We start from the raw sequence: 15,521 nt of genomic DNA on the forward strand, positions 1-15,521 counted from the left end.
GCATTTGTGTCTCATCCACTGTGAATGTGTTGCAGATACAGGTGTTTTATGTTAATAACACAGCTTTCCAACAGCTGCAAAGTTGTCATATTTTCAACTGTTGTCAGGAGAACATTTTGAGAAATTCATATAAATACAGTGGCTTTATAGCCAGAATTATCCTTACAGTATTTAAAGGATGCCGTTTTTATCATTGAATTGTTACCTTTCATGAGGTCAGGTTATGTATTTTAAAGCGGGAGCTATGAACAATCGTCTTATTGACTGTAGCAATACGAGATTTGCACTTATTTCCAAAGTTATAATTATATTGCAAAATTGAAGAACAACACATCTACATTTAACACATGCACCCAGCAGGCTATTTTCAACACGGACATGCAGGGAAGCAGGGAGGTCTTCTTAACTCCTTTTCCTGCATCATGTCTGTTAGATTTGTATTGTTGATTGTCATTTATGCTTAGAAATATTTACTCATATATGCTTAGAAGTATATAATCATTGGTGGATTGAAAGAATGCTTCATCCTAAAGAGGTCTGTATTAACTTTGTGTAGCTGTAGAAGGGAGTGCATACATTCCCCAGAGTGTCCTGGCATAGATCACACTCCCTAGGAGAGTTTATCTTTTCTTGTTGATTTATGGTATAGCAAGCACACGCATATCTGTTTAAGTATAAGAGCCTTTTGTTAGATGGAGTTAGACGTCCTGGCACTAGCCTTGGGGAGTCTTCACAGGGTCACATCTTGACCTCACACAGATCACACACACACACACACACACACACACACACACACACACACACACAAACACACACACACACACACACACAACAGGCAAGGTACTCTTTGTGTGTATGTAGACGTCACATGTTAGTGAACTTATGCATATTCATGTAACCTCAATAAAAGGGCAGTGTACGGGAGAACGGACGAGAGCAACTGGGGCCAAGCGAAGGAACGGCGTTTGTCCGGTTCTCTCCCGTGCACGAGTACCATGAAGAAGTTTGCCTACTTGCGTCTTGCTTGCAGTGTAATTATATTGTCTTAACGTTCCAGCGGATGGGTTCAGGATACAAACCCATCAATGTCTGTCATTGGGGCTCGCTGGTGATCTGGTGATGGGTTCAACGCGTCCTGGGATCACTCCGTCCTATAGGGGGGCACCTGTCTATCCACACTTCAGTGGGTGGGGTGGATGTGGATGGATTTGTGTCTCTGAAGTTTCTCTCTGTGTGTGTGTGTGTATAGACAATAATATGAATAATAAAATTGATAAACAAAAAAATAAAAACATTAACAAGATGAGCTTACAGAGACTACAGCAGGGGTCGGCAACCTTTCTGATCATGAGTGCCATCTAAAATTTAATCTAAAAGTCAATGTGCCATATGATTGCATTAGCAATAAATGTAATAACGCTCTATATGAACAGTTACACACTATATAGAACCACTTTATAGAATTATATTTGTTCGCAGATGTTGGCAGCTATCAGCGAATAGTTTTCAGCTATTTTGAAACAAAAAGACTTTTTATCCATAACAGCAAATGAACTGTACAACATTCAGTGTCCAGCATTCAGACGGCTACCCGTCTGAATGCTCTCATGTCATTGAGAGCATTCTCTCACTCTTCATGTGAGAGAAAATCTGCTCACACAGATATGTAGAACCAAATACTGTCAATAAGGCCTCTGCAATGTTCTGAAGACAGTTAAACTCGTCAGGTAGTGACGTTCAGCAGGTGAAAATGCAGCTCCATGAACACGCACAGCTGTGGATTCCAGCTGTGTTCGTAGTTCTGCAAACTTTGACCCCCACAGACTGGAGCTTTTCAGTTCAATCAGCTGCATTTTGATTTCCTCTGTGTCCAGCCAGTTAATGCAAGACAAATCCAGCTTTTCATTAAAGCTTTCTGGTTTGATTAAAAAAGAAAACATTGGTCCATACACCTGAAAGTCCCTAAAACACATTATGAATTTTGTCTCGAGTCTATGGATGTATCCGTGTATTTCCGCGGTGCTGATGCTGCACTGAGCGAACAGCTCCTGAAGCATTTGAAGTGTCGGAATGTGGAAATTTTAACATCGCTTGAAAAAACTGCCAGCTAGCAACGTCCCTCTCACCAGTAAGCAAAGTTATCTGTAGCCAAATACAAGTTGAATCTGGTAGTTGGGGTTGTTAGCTATAATATCATCATTAATCGGAAGGTTGCCGGTTCGAGCCCCGGCTTGGACAGTCTCGGTTGTTGTGTCCTTGGGCAAGACACCCGTTGCCTACTGGTGGTGGTCAGAGGGCCCGGTGGCGCCAGTGTCCGGCAGCCTCGCCTCTGTCAGTGCCCCAGGGTGGCTGTGGCTACATTGTAGCTTGCCATCACCAGTGTGTGAATGTGTGTGTGAATGGGTGGATGACTGAATGTGTAAAGCGCTTTGGGGTCCTTAGGGACTAGAAAAGCGCTATACAAATACAGGCCATTTACCATTTACCATTAAGAAGCAGCACAACAAATGTGTCTATGCAAGCCAATTTGCGATGTGTACCGCTGGCCCAGCCATTTATTTTTTAATGCACCTTCGCAGAATTCCCTGCGTGTCGTGCCCAGGGCTGGACTGGGACAAAAAATCGGCCCGGGCATTTTGACTAGAGACCAGCCCACCGGGTATTATAGGAAAAGCCATAAAGCCTTTGAATGAAAACAAACGCTGTTGTGACAGTGATGTACTGTATTGTTTCTATACTTTCTATACATTTTATATCAGATAAAAACTTTGGTTGTAAGATTCAGATAACTATTTATTAAAAGCTAGAAATTTGAAATGAGAATAAGAAAGAAAAGTATTTCTTTGTTCCCCCCTTTCCCAGGCTACCTGGCCCCCTGGCAACACTTTGCTAGACCCGCCTCTGCTGCACAGTTACCAGCCGTCAGCTACAAAGGATCCTGGTATTATTATTGGCTACGTTCACACTGCAGGCGAAAGCACATCAAATCCGACTTTTTTGACCCTATGCGACCCATATCCGATCATGACAGTGTGAACAGCACAAATCCGATATTTTCAAATCCAATCTGGGTCACTTTGTATGTGGTACTGAATCCGATACATATCTGATGTTTTAGAAAGCGACTACTGTTTCAATGGTCATGTCGCATTAAATCCGTCTTTTACGTCACTGACACAAGACAGACGCCAATTATCAGCGCCCAAGTAGACATCGTGAACGCTTCCTGGCCATCCAGTGAAACTGTTGGGAAGACAACGTTGGAGGAACATGAACATTTTATTTGTACTGTATAATCTACAGATTCTGACAGAAATCTGCAACTATCCTTTGAAGCACCGCTCCTCTCTAAAACTGCAGTAAGGATCATTATTAGGCCATATGTAAATAACAAAATAACTTTATAACTTAAAGCAAAATTGGGAAATGTAAAGTCCGAAACAAGTCTTTATATTAAGGCCATCAGTCAAACAATACTGTTCGGTCTGGGTCTAAACAGAGCGCGTTGTGTGTGACGTCTTCTTTTGCGCATGCGGGCGCTTTGAGGGTTCACGCCAGAGCGCGTTGGCTGTCACATTTTATTTGTAGTGTGAACAAGCAGACAAAAAAATTGGATTTGAGCAAAAAATCGGAATTGAGCATTAAGACCTGCAGTGTGAACGTAGCCATTGTCTCTCAGAAACAGTTCATAAGTATGGCGTTATTTGTGTGCCACTATACTGATATCAGCTGATGTTCTTTCTGGCGCAAAGTGGGCGATAAACAAATCGTCACTCTGCGTTTCTCCGCCACTGCATCGTTTGAGTTTTGAACAAAATGCATTCTGGGATATAGCATTTCGTCATTGCGAGCTGATTGGAGACCAAAACAGCCAATGAGATCAAGTCTCTGATTGGTTGGTTTTGTGGCACAAATATAACGGTGTACAGAAAGAAAAGGTCATACCGTCTTACCTGAAGTTCAGTTCACCTGATACTCGAAGCAGCGGCTGCCTGGGGTCTCTCCTCCTCCTGCCTCCCCTTTCCCTCATCCACCTGCTGGCCTCTGTGGAAGCTCCGCCATAGCCACCACCAAACAACTGAGTTACTTTTACACATCGGCCAGCATCTGGCCAATCCACCACCTTTCATTGTTTATACCGTTACAAAAACAATAAAAAAAACCCCAAAACAAACAAACAAAAAAAACCCATCGCCCCATAAAAACGAAAAATCACCATCGCTGTTGTGCCAAAAAGTGATTTCCAATGTTTCTGTGTATTTTTTATGTGTAATATCTTTACGTATGTTGGTAAATAGACTTCGGTGAACAGGGTTTACAAAGGGGTTATATATAGAATTAAAAATTATCTGTTTTTCAAGTATCTTTATAACTCTGTGTTATTGTACTCACATTATAACCAATCCGGTCCTTTATCCCCACTTAAAATATTTTTACTGAACTATTGTAATATTTGCTGCCATTTCTGCTGTCCTCTTGGCCAACTTACTCTTAAAAAAGACTATTTTAATATTAATGAGATTTTTAAATTTTTTTTTTTTTTGCATAAATAAAGGTTATATAAAAGTCACGGCCAAAAACTGATTTTTTTGGCCGGCTTCTACCTTGTTACACGAATGTTGTTTGTGGCTCAAGATGACTTTATGTCATCCATGAGGGATGCATTTGACATATGTTTCACATATTATAGCCCAACGAGTTACTTATAGCAGTTTAAATATGAGCAATCAGTTTTTGGCAAATACCGGAAATCAGTTTTTGGCAGACAATCACTTTTTGGCACAACACCTGGCCAGTCCAGCTATGGTCGTGCCATCAGTTAACCCATCCCATCAGTCAGCAAGCCGACCCCTGGGCTACAGTGTTCCTCTTGTGAAAGCAAATATATTTGGCACAACAAAGTATTCAGACCATTATTATGCTTGTGGCAACTGCTGGACAGGACAAAACAAAAAAAAAGATTCCCTGACTAATACTGTCAGGGCCTACAGCTTCGCCTTGGTGTAGTCACTTGGTCAGTTGTCTCCTCACTTGGTCAGCCATCACAGTGAAGGGGAAACTTGAGAGGAAGGTGGGGGGTTCTGGGTACCCAAGCTCTGTGTGGAGGAGGGTTGAGGAGGTGTTAATATTGGCACTGTGTGAGGAGAGGCAACATGGGGGTCCACTACTGAACCTGTTGAAAAACAGCCGCTTGTCTGCGACTGTAAACTGATGGGAGATCAACATGCACGGCCAGCAGCCACTGGTCTGCTTTCACTGCTCTGAGATTAGTCATTAGCCGCGACTGGTTGTGGAGAGCTAAGGAAGACAGGAAAAAAGACATGCTGTGGAAGAGATAACAAAGGAGTTTCCCCTTGCTAACCACCTTGGGCAACATATGTGATGTAGAGGAAATGTGTGGAAAAGTATAGTTTTAGTATATCAGCAAGGAAAACTTTAACAATGATGGAGACTCTAACCATTTCCAGTCTAATAAAAGATGCATGTTGAGCAGGTGCAGGTTGAGCAGCACTTTTAGATTTGCATCTTATAGAATATCTGAATGTAATACACTTAACTGTTTTGCCAAAATAATATCAGTTGAATTAAATGGCTTGACCATGATAAGTTTTCATTCATATTTGAATTCTCCCTTCAGGTATTAACAGTTAACTATGTCACATGATGATCAAGCCATTTAATGCAGCTGATATTTTTCTTACTAATCTTTTAATACACTTTTTTTTCAGAGGTCCTCACAGGAAGCATCAATATGCTTTAGTATGATGCTACTCAATTAAACAGTATTTCAAATGAGCTCAACCTTAAACTCTGCAAAAATAACATTAATCCGCTTAACACAGATGGGGAACATTTTTCTGCAGATGAACTACTTTTACTTTTGATAATTTATGCAAAAATCATCTCTGTTTGCCTTTCTGTTAAAGTCATTGCACGCCACTGTGATGGATATATGTCAGTTCTGAATGTTAGTTACAGATACCAGGGAGAAAAGAATGACAAGACCCTCTGCCACATGATCAAAACTTTACTTCACGCCTCAGTCCCAGAGATTCCATATACACAGTCCAGACTTGTATTGCCAACAGAATTAAAGCAGGTATAACATCTTCTCATGCTTAACCCTGTTTTTCTCATGCATAAAAACCAGGCATAATGCCAACAAATTGGAACCAAAGATTAAAGACTTCATTTACATTTTGCTTGCCAAGATAAAAATAAAGATGTCTTTATGGGAAATGATTCGATTATGTACAATTCAAAGCATAAACAAACTAAAACACCAATATATAATAGAATGATTAAAGCATGGCCATTATCACACCATAAGGAGTAGGCAAGCATTTGAGCGATATATGTTCACGTTCAGCTCTTCACTTTATCCGCAGTCATAATGAATATAGATTAGGAGTCTCACATTATCACAGTAAGGGTATTCAAACAAGTCCAATTTAATCTTTTTTTTTCTTTAGCCAATAGGCAAAGGGTACAGATTTTTGTACATGTTGTGTTTCCTCTACAGATTCAATGTTTCTCTGATATACTTTACCATGCAATGTGAACCAAATAGGATATTGTCAGTTCAAGAGTAATATACCCATGGAAAGCCAGGAGTAGTGTATTAGGTGTATCAGGTGAAAGTGTCTGAAACTGGACTTGTTGGAATAAGGATTCTCAGCTTCAGACAGCAGTTTCATTAGGGACTAACCAGGGAGCAGCAGACGTATCCATAGCACCATGGCAGTAATGCTCTTGTATGACAATAAGATAAATGGAAGCCCAGGTAGTCAGTTCAATAAGCTGTCCTTGGAAAAAAAAATGTATGTATGTATATAGTAAATGAACTGAAAGAAGTCAATGTGGCATCACAGTCTAATATGGAATAAGGTGAAAACCTTTGAGGCATAGCTGGTCCAAAGACTGATTATTCACAAATACTTGGAGATAAGCGTCTTTGTATTATCTAGCAAGGGCCACCTTCTCTCTAGAATTTGCTTTCCCCTTAGCTGTACTAGCTGTTTTTGGCCTGGTCCTAGCGGGCATGGTGGTAGAAGAGGACTGAGTGGTGGCTTCTTGCGAGGCGCTGCGTCGCATGATGGTTGTAGTCCTGGGTGGCAGCATGGGGACAGTTGGGGCTCGTACCGAGAGGGGCTGCCTAGATGAACATACTCTCTGAGGGGAGGGACTGTCAGTCCTACAGTGGGATGAGCTAAGGCTGCGTCTGGTTCCAAACAAGACTCGTAGGGGCATTCGAGGGCTGCCAGATGGAGCAGGGACAGTTGAGGGACGGGGACATGTTAAGGAGGACCCAGGAGAAATAGGCCTAAATTTTGGGGGGGTAACTAGAGTGCTTAGTCCAATTTTCTGATTCCTGTGAAGAGAACATAAAAATGTGAAAAATTATTTTACTTTAAAAATATGTATCAAACTGCTTAAATTGTTGTGGGTACACTATAAGAAAGAAACTAAATCATACCCATTATTTAAGCGAGGAGTAGGAGCAGCACTACCAAGCCCGCCTGAAGACCGCTTTATGGGGGTAACTGGCCTGGGGATCTTGCTCCTGCACTCTTTGAAGCCTTGCTCTTCAGTTGTTTTAAGACGAGAGCTCCACCTGGACTCATCTGATGTATGCGTGTCTTCCTCTGAGCCTGCAGTGGACAGGGTTTCTGACGGTCTTCGACGCTCATCGTCCCCCGAAGACAGCGATGATGATGTACCAGAAAGCATTCTCCTCCTCATCCAGCGAGTGTGTTGCTTCTGGACTAGCAGGTGGGCCAAATCCAGCTGCCTGGCACGATGCTGAAGCCGGACCCGAGCCGAGAGAGATAAGGACTGCTCTGAGCCTGAATCCTCCTCCATAGAAATGAGCACTGGAATTCGGCTTCGGATTCTGGGCTTGATGGCAGAGAGTACTTTTGATTCTGCTGTCTGAAGTTTGGCAGGGTCTTCACTTGGTGGTGGTTGTTTTGTAAGTTCCTGTGACCGATCTTTATGTATGTCAGTTGGTGACATTGCTTCTGGAACAGGCTCCAAAGACTGGGCCAGCTCAGTAGATGGACCATTCTCAGTTTTGGGGTATTTGTCTATTTGAGTTTGGTCTTCCACTGAGTCCTTTGGATACTCTTCTATCATTGGTGCTCCCTCCACCTTCTTATGGGTGTCAGCATCTATATCGGATTTATTCATGATGGGAAAGACTTCCCGGTCACCCTCCTTGGAAGACATAACATTGAGGTGTGATGTCTCGGCAATATGAATGAAAGTACGCTCAACTTTGGTGAAGGGGGGTGAACCAGGAGCAATGGGTGTGGAAGGCCTCAGGTCTGATCTGAGAGCTGGGGACAAACGGCCAGTCTCTGAAGGTTCAGGCTGTATTGCATCCCCAACTAGAAGGCGGTCATTACGGGATGTTAGAGCACATGGTGTAGCCAACTCACCATCCAGAACGTGATCGCCGCCAGAAGGAGACTTGCGAGTGTCTCCTGGGGAGAATAGAACAAGGGTTTTGGATGCATCCTCTAGGTCTGGGTCTGCATCAGCAGCGGAGGCATGCTCCTTCTGGCCCCTCTGGTCCTCAGCCATCAGTGTTGAAGGCGCAGCATCCTGGCTACGTTCAGTACTCTTCTGACTCACCTCACTGTTGGACTCACTCTTTGTAACGTCGTCATCCTTTGGCCCTGGGGTTTCTGGAACTTCTTCGTCTGGTGTGGCAAAACTCCGCCGCTGAGGCAAAGTACCAGTCAGCATGACAGTTAGAAAGTCAGCCCTCTTGGCCTGCAGCTGAGGAAGGATGTGAAAATGCTCTTTCTCGTCACTCTGGCCTTTTGTCCGATAGTCTGGAGAGGGAGGCGACAAACCACTCTGCTCTGAAGGCGATAACACCTAGAAGCAATGCAATAACATTTTGTATTACCGATGAGTCAACTCAAAGACTTCACCCAGCTCTGTACAGAAATATCATAAAAGGCCTTTACTAGTGAAACATTTTTAGCAGTTTTAACAATGCATGAGCACAATGTCGAGCACTCATTAGAAGCTTATTTAATATTAACATACGTAGCCTTTAAAACAATATCAGGGTGGAATGGGAGAACAGTCACAATAAGTGTCTCAGCCTATAAATGAGAAAAAAGAAAATCTGATGGCAAAAACTTCCGGTGTGATGACACTAAAAACTCGTTCATTGACGATTTTTCTAGAGTTAAATACACAAATGAGTGGGGAAGGAATTACAGGAGGACAGAGTCCGTCTCTAAAGTAGCGCGCATGAAGCCAGCCTCAAGCTGCGCAGACGAGGCTTTAACACGGGGACACCAGCAGCGGCGTTGGAGGAAGACGCTGCAGTATTTCGCCTGCTCAAGATACTACGATGGCAATGGGTGGCCCGCCCCCAGCAACAGAACCGACCCTCGACAGCGCAGAGAGTAAAAGAAAGGCAGAGGGAGTTTCAAAGACGTGAAGATAATTGATATAGATGATATAAGGCCATTCTTATATCACGTGTGACGTCACAGTCTCTTCAACTCATTAGAACAGAGGAGCGGCACCAGCAGCAGGAGTAAAGATGTTGGACAGTTAGGATGGAGGCAGTTTTACAGCTTGCCAAACAGGCAAAAATTAACCAGAAGCAATTCTAAAAAGATGAGTTTTCAGTTGTTTTTTTAAAAGCCACTACAGTCCACAGTTTTTAGGCTCAGAGGGAGACAGTTCCACAGTCTAGGGGCCACAGTGGCAAAAGCTCTGTCACCCTTAGTTCTCATCTTAGTGTGATGCATAGCAAGTAAGCCCTGATCAGATGATCTCGGTGACCTGCTAGGGACATAGGGCTATAGAAGATCAGGAATGTAAGCTGGTGCCAGTCCATGCAAAGCTCTAAAAGTCAAAACCAGGATCTTAAAATGGAAGCCAGTGTAAATGACATAGCAACAATGTCGCATGTGAATATTTAGAGGACTTGGTCAGAAGCCTAGCTGCAGCGTTTTGCACAACCTGCAGATGTTCCACATGTACAGACACATAAACAGTGAGTTACAATAGTGTATATTGTAGATCAATACAATAGATGCATACAACTGGGTGGCTGTAGCTCAGGAGGTAGAGCAGGTCACCTACTGATCAGAAGGTCGGTGGTTCGATCCCTGGCTCCTCCAGTCTGCATGTCAAGTATCCTTGGGCAAGATACTAACCCCAACTTGCTCTCTGATGCATCGGAGTATGAATGTGTGAATGTTGTTAGAAAGCACTAAGTGTAGATAAAGTGCTTGTGAGAATTTGGGTGAATGAGGCATGTTGTATAGAGTGCTTTGAGTACTCTGTGAGAGTAGGAAAGCGCTATAATCAGTCCATTTACAAGCAATGTGTCATAAGCCAGTGGCTAGAATTAAAATAAATGGAAACTTGACAGACAGCTTTGAGCTCACCTGAGCAGGGGTTTCAACCTTAAATGGCACAGCTGGCTCTGACATTTCATTGGAGGGCCACTTTACTGTTCAAGTAGTACAAAAAACCGAATAAACAAACAAACTAGAAAACACCCAAAAATGTAGTGGGTTTTTTTTGGTTTGTTTTTTTCAATTTCAAATATTGTATAACAAAATAAAACTGCAAATGTGAACACAATTTTTTTCTCACTCTTAACTAACTGAAGCATTTCATTGAACTACCAAATAAACAAATTACTATTCTCTTTCTGGCCAGACACAAGTGCACGCATTAGTTTTTGACTGCTAGTGAAAACTGTTTTCTTTACAAATAACTCTCTCAAATAACACAGCCAATCCCTCAACATGTTTCTACTCTCTGCTCATGTTACCTTCATATTAAATAAGTTTTTGCTTTTAAAATAACTTATTTTAACATTGCACTCAACAACGGACAAATCCTCCCTAACAAAAAACATAACTTCAAGGGCCAAATTGTGTAGTCCAAGTATGGGTTGGTGTTTGAGGACCCTGCTCCAGAGCAACACGTCAGGGGTGCTGTTTAAGCCCCTCCCTATTGACATTATTTATTGAGCCTCTGGCTCAATATATAACAAAGCGATGAGTTGAAAGGGGTTAGCAGTGGAAGAACAAAGTGTAGGTCTCTTCGTAGATGATGTAATAATATACCTCTAAAACCCAGATCATACATTCTTAAAGCTCTGGACTATTCTAGAAGAGTTTGGAGGAAAATGTAATATTTCTAAGACTCAAATATTGTGCATAAACTACAAACCCATTGAATTTATCAGACATAAATACAAACTTAAATGGGATTCAGAAAATTAAAAATATTACGAATCTAACTAAACACAATATATGAGACCATTTATAGTAGGATTACGAAAGGATTTAACAAAATGGACACCCTTAGTTATGGATCTCAATTCAAGAATAGAGGTAATACCCAGATTGTTGTATTTATTCCTTTCACTACCAATTCATATCCCTGATGCTCAATTTGCCAAATGGAACAAACAAATGAGTAGATTTATTTAGAAGGGGTAAAAACCGAGGGTAAAACTGAAAACTCTCCAACTAGAAAAGGGAAGAGGAGGACTGACTATTCCAAGAGAGTATTATCAGATAGCCCAGCTGACATGCACTGGAAACATATTGAGCTCAATGATGGAGTGAGTTGCCCTCAGACAAAATGTACACACATTTCAGGGACCAAAATCCCATTGTTGCAACAACATTAAAGGTCTGGTGGGATCTGGTAATCAAATACAAAATCGAAGGAGATTGTAAAATGCTGATTTGGCCCTCACATTCTCCAGAATTCAGAACTGGTCAACTGGATAACACATTCACGAAATGGAGAGACGGTGAAATCACAGCAGTATGTACGTTAACAGACGGGAAAGTGTTTAAGTCCTTCAAAAAGAAGAGTTTGAGCTGGATAATTCTGACTTATTTAGGTATCTTCATTTGAGACACTGAGAGCAGAAACTCTGTCTCTCAAGAGGGCATTGAGCTAATAGAAATGGTTACTGTGGAAGAAGAAGTTACCGTCAAAGGTTGTGTCAAAAATGTAAAAATGCTTCCAAAAATGTAACAGAAATTATTCATTGTGGATAACACAAAAATGGGAATCAGAACTGAAGATTAACCTTTCAGGGGATAAGCTGCCTGTTACAACACACTTCTACTTGCTGTGGACAATGGAGAGAATCTGGCTGGAAAAATTTGACAAGATTTTTTTTAATCACACCTCACGTCACAAGTAAACAGTTGTGAATCCCACAGCAATGGTGGAGACTGCAGTCATATCAGTGCGAATCACTAACATTTTTTGGAAATGTGAAAAGGTTCAACTTTTCTGGGAATTGTCAAAATACCTGAGGATATCTTAAGTTATAAAATACCTAATGATCTACAGATTTTGTACTTAGGCCTACTACCCGCAGAAGTAATTCACGGTGAGGACCTTTACCTGTTCAAACTGATGCCTGTACAAACATTATTACAAGAAACTGGCTTTAAAGTGATCCTTTGCGATTGAAACAATGGCGAGACGTCATGGAGCAAATTTCCACAATGAAAAAAACAACTTATTGCTTAAGTAGTGCTGTCAGCGTTAATCTCGTTAAAATCTCATTAAAGTGACATTAACACCATAACACAGCAAATCTCTGTTAGCGAGTTGACACGGATCGCCCCGTGCGTCAATGCGTTATCGTGGTTAGCTCGTTAACACTGTGCAGCCCCACGTTAACTCGCTAACGGAGATTTGCCGCGTTAATGTGGTAATGGCGTTAACGTCATTTTAACGAGATTAACACTGACAGGTGATGTCTTTTTCAGGGAAGGCTTTACATATTACAGCAACACAATGTTAAGGTAAACAGTGCATCTATTACAACAGCTTTGTAGTAGAAGAGGCCAGCTGTTTAACTGACCTGCATGCAGTCCACGCCTTTCACCACCTAAAAACATTGGGATCATCACAAAACAAAAAAAAATACAAGGGGAAGCTAAAAGCTTGTAATGGGCTCTCCCTAAGAAGCAAAGACAGCATAAACTGGTACATTTTTCCCAAAACCCATTTTAATGTCATTTTGGTTGAACACAAGCTTTTCAAGATTGTCTAGATTACATAAATTGATATAAAAGGCACAAAAATGCATTGCAGAGTTCATCCTTAGATAGCACACAGTTTGATATTCAGGTGATTTTTCAAGTGTTTCCCTCGTTCAATCTTTAACATACAGCTTGGACATACATACTGAACCCCAGTTATTATCATGCTTATTAGAGGTTAAATGAAAATTGATTTCTCTTAATTGCTTTCTACATTTCTATATATATCTGTACAGGGTTATTTTTTGGATTTACAAAAGTTTAAAATACATGCTTTACCTGTAAATTATACAAGCAATGCTGTACAATCATATAGTGATAGAAAAAAATGCTTACATATATTGTACATGTGAAAGACACTCACGGATCATCACACTGAACAAATATTGTGAGCATTCAGTCATCTTTTCCTTATCTACAATCTGCTGAGACTACAAAACTGATGAAGGAGCATTCAGGTACAATTTAATATTCTTTTTTTTGCTCTGTTGCTGCTATAGTCAAATTAAAGATGGGTGCCTTGAAGCATAGTTCAGAGCAAAAACTAGAAGCAAAGGGTTACGTTTAAGCCTAGGAAAAGTTTCTGTCTCCTACAACAACAAAAATGTCCTAATTCAAATGCTGACTTAAATTAATTAGTTAATTAATTTTAGTAGCAATAGTTTATAGTATTCTATTGCATACTTTTTTCCCTCTGATCACTAGGTGGGAAAAAGCATATTCCACCAACCAGTTGGTGAATGTTTGCTGGCTATTACCAGCTGAAATTGGTCACAAAGAGCACCAATTTCTGCACCAAAAAACTCAGATTGCTGCAGTTACCCATAGTTTGCATGGAATATGCAGATTTGTCTTCAAACTCTTGCTAGCTAGCTACCAAGCAGTAGAACAGTTGCAGTGAAATTGGAAAAAGTGCAAAGCAAACGAAAAACTTAAACTGTTCAACTTCAAAGGAAAAGTTGTGGTTAAAAGTCCCAACTTTTAATTCAAAGCCAAACAGTTACTGTTTCGTGTTTGGTTGGAATTTCACAGTTTCACTAGCACTGAGCAAGCAGTTAACAAAATCCTCCCTTCCTTGCCAACTACGGCCAACTGCAACAGTCTGCTAGTGTTCAAGGCAATTGCACGATTGATTATCTTCAACTGGCAACAGCAAGCAATCTCCTGCAGCTACACACCAGCGTCACTTAGAATATAGATTTTTTCTAAACTATTAAGGTAGTTAGGAGACACATGCACGAACTTGTCTTGCAGTATCCCCGTGCTTCTAGCTTTTGTACCAAGCTAGGCTAATTGTATCAACAAATCTATGAAAGTGGCATAGTGCTGAAATATACCAACTGGACACCAGTATATACCTCTCTCTATGTATATTCACACTTTTTTTGTTAGTCCTTAAAGAATATCAGGAAGACATTAAATATGCAAACGTATGTATGTATATCTGGAAGGACATATCTCTTTATTTATTTTATAATTTTTTGTGAATCATGCCATATTTTCTATGGTAGACCTTAACAGTTTTAATATGTTTTACTCAATCAACTAATTGCTTTACAACTGCTGTAATTTTATGTAATGAAACAGTTATTCTTCCAGTTAATTATAACTTTAAAAATGTGGAGTTTTCAAAATAAAAAACTATAAACCTCATAATATACATATATGGTTAATCGCAGGTTGTTCCTCCACTAACTGGAGAACACCTAAAATATATTTTCACATAATCACTCAAAAACACTCAAATCAAAAAGACTTGATCCGTGAGTATCTCGTGTAGATGTGAATTATTTACAGAACAATCCCAGACTTCTTTTAGTCAGAGCTGTATACATAATTACTGTACAGTGCTGTTTTTTACAGTTGGCAATGCATGTTGTTCAGATAGCAGATCTCATGCAATGAATGGACACAGTTGGCAAACAGTTTTGGTACAAGATGACACCTGTTGCAGATCACTCTTTTAGACTTGAGGTGTTTTTAGTAGAATAAGCACACTGACATATTTCTACTCCCTGTTTGTAACCAAATGTAGCATTACCTTAATGGTGATACAGGATTGTACTAGTGACAATCCTGTGTGGTAGTTGAATCATTTTGCTTGCATGCAAAATAAAGTTCAAAGTTAGCAGCTAGTCCCGTTCATACATTCTCAAAGTGTTTATGTTGTAATGCTATGGTAATATAAAATATACAGGGTGTCCTGAACTCAGTGTGAAGCAGCATGAAAACAAACTCAGTCTTACCATCAGGCTGGATCTGAATAACTGTCGGCACAGAGATAATGCCTCAAATAGAAGCTAAATAAAAGCGCAAGTGGTGCGTATTTAGTTAATGTAGCCCTTTGTAGCCCTGACATTGCCCGAGCATGTCTTTCATTGCACAACATGGCCATCTTATCTAATGTTCTGTATATTTAAGACTAAAGAGAAAATTGTTCTTTAACAGCAGCAT

General features: G+C 40.7%; 1 protein-coding gene across 3 annotated transcripts in view; it reads right to left on the bottom strand.

Annotated features, from left to right (window-relative positions):
* Positions 1–6,044: 6,044 nt before the first annotated feature.
* ttbk1a (tau tubulin kinase 1a) overlaps positions 6,045–15,521 on the bottom strand; it is a 55,378-nt gene continuing 45,901 nt past the window's right edge. For all 3 annotated transcript variants that reach the window (XM_080879455.1, XM_080879454.1, XM_080879456.1), the window contains 2 exons: positions 7,478–8,886; positions 6,045–7,372 (listed from right to left, as the gene is read on the bottom strand). In XM_080879455.1, the coding sequence (XP_080735581.1) occupies positions 6,961–7,372; positions 7,478–8,886 (1,821 nt within the window). In that variant the 3' untranslated portion in view covers positions 6,045–6,960. The remainder of the gene's footprint in view (positions 7,373–7,477; positions 8,887–15,521) is intronic.

Source organism: Rhamphochromis sp. 'chilingali' (assembly GCF_963969265.1).
Source record: "Rhamphochromis sp. 'chilingali' genome assembly, chromosome: 4".
Lineage (NCBI taxonomy): Eukaryota > Metazoa > Chordata > Actinopteri > Cichliformes > Cichlidae > Rhamphochromis > Rhamphochromis sp. 'chilingali'.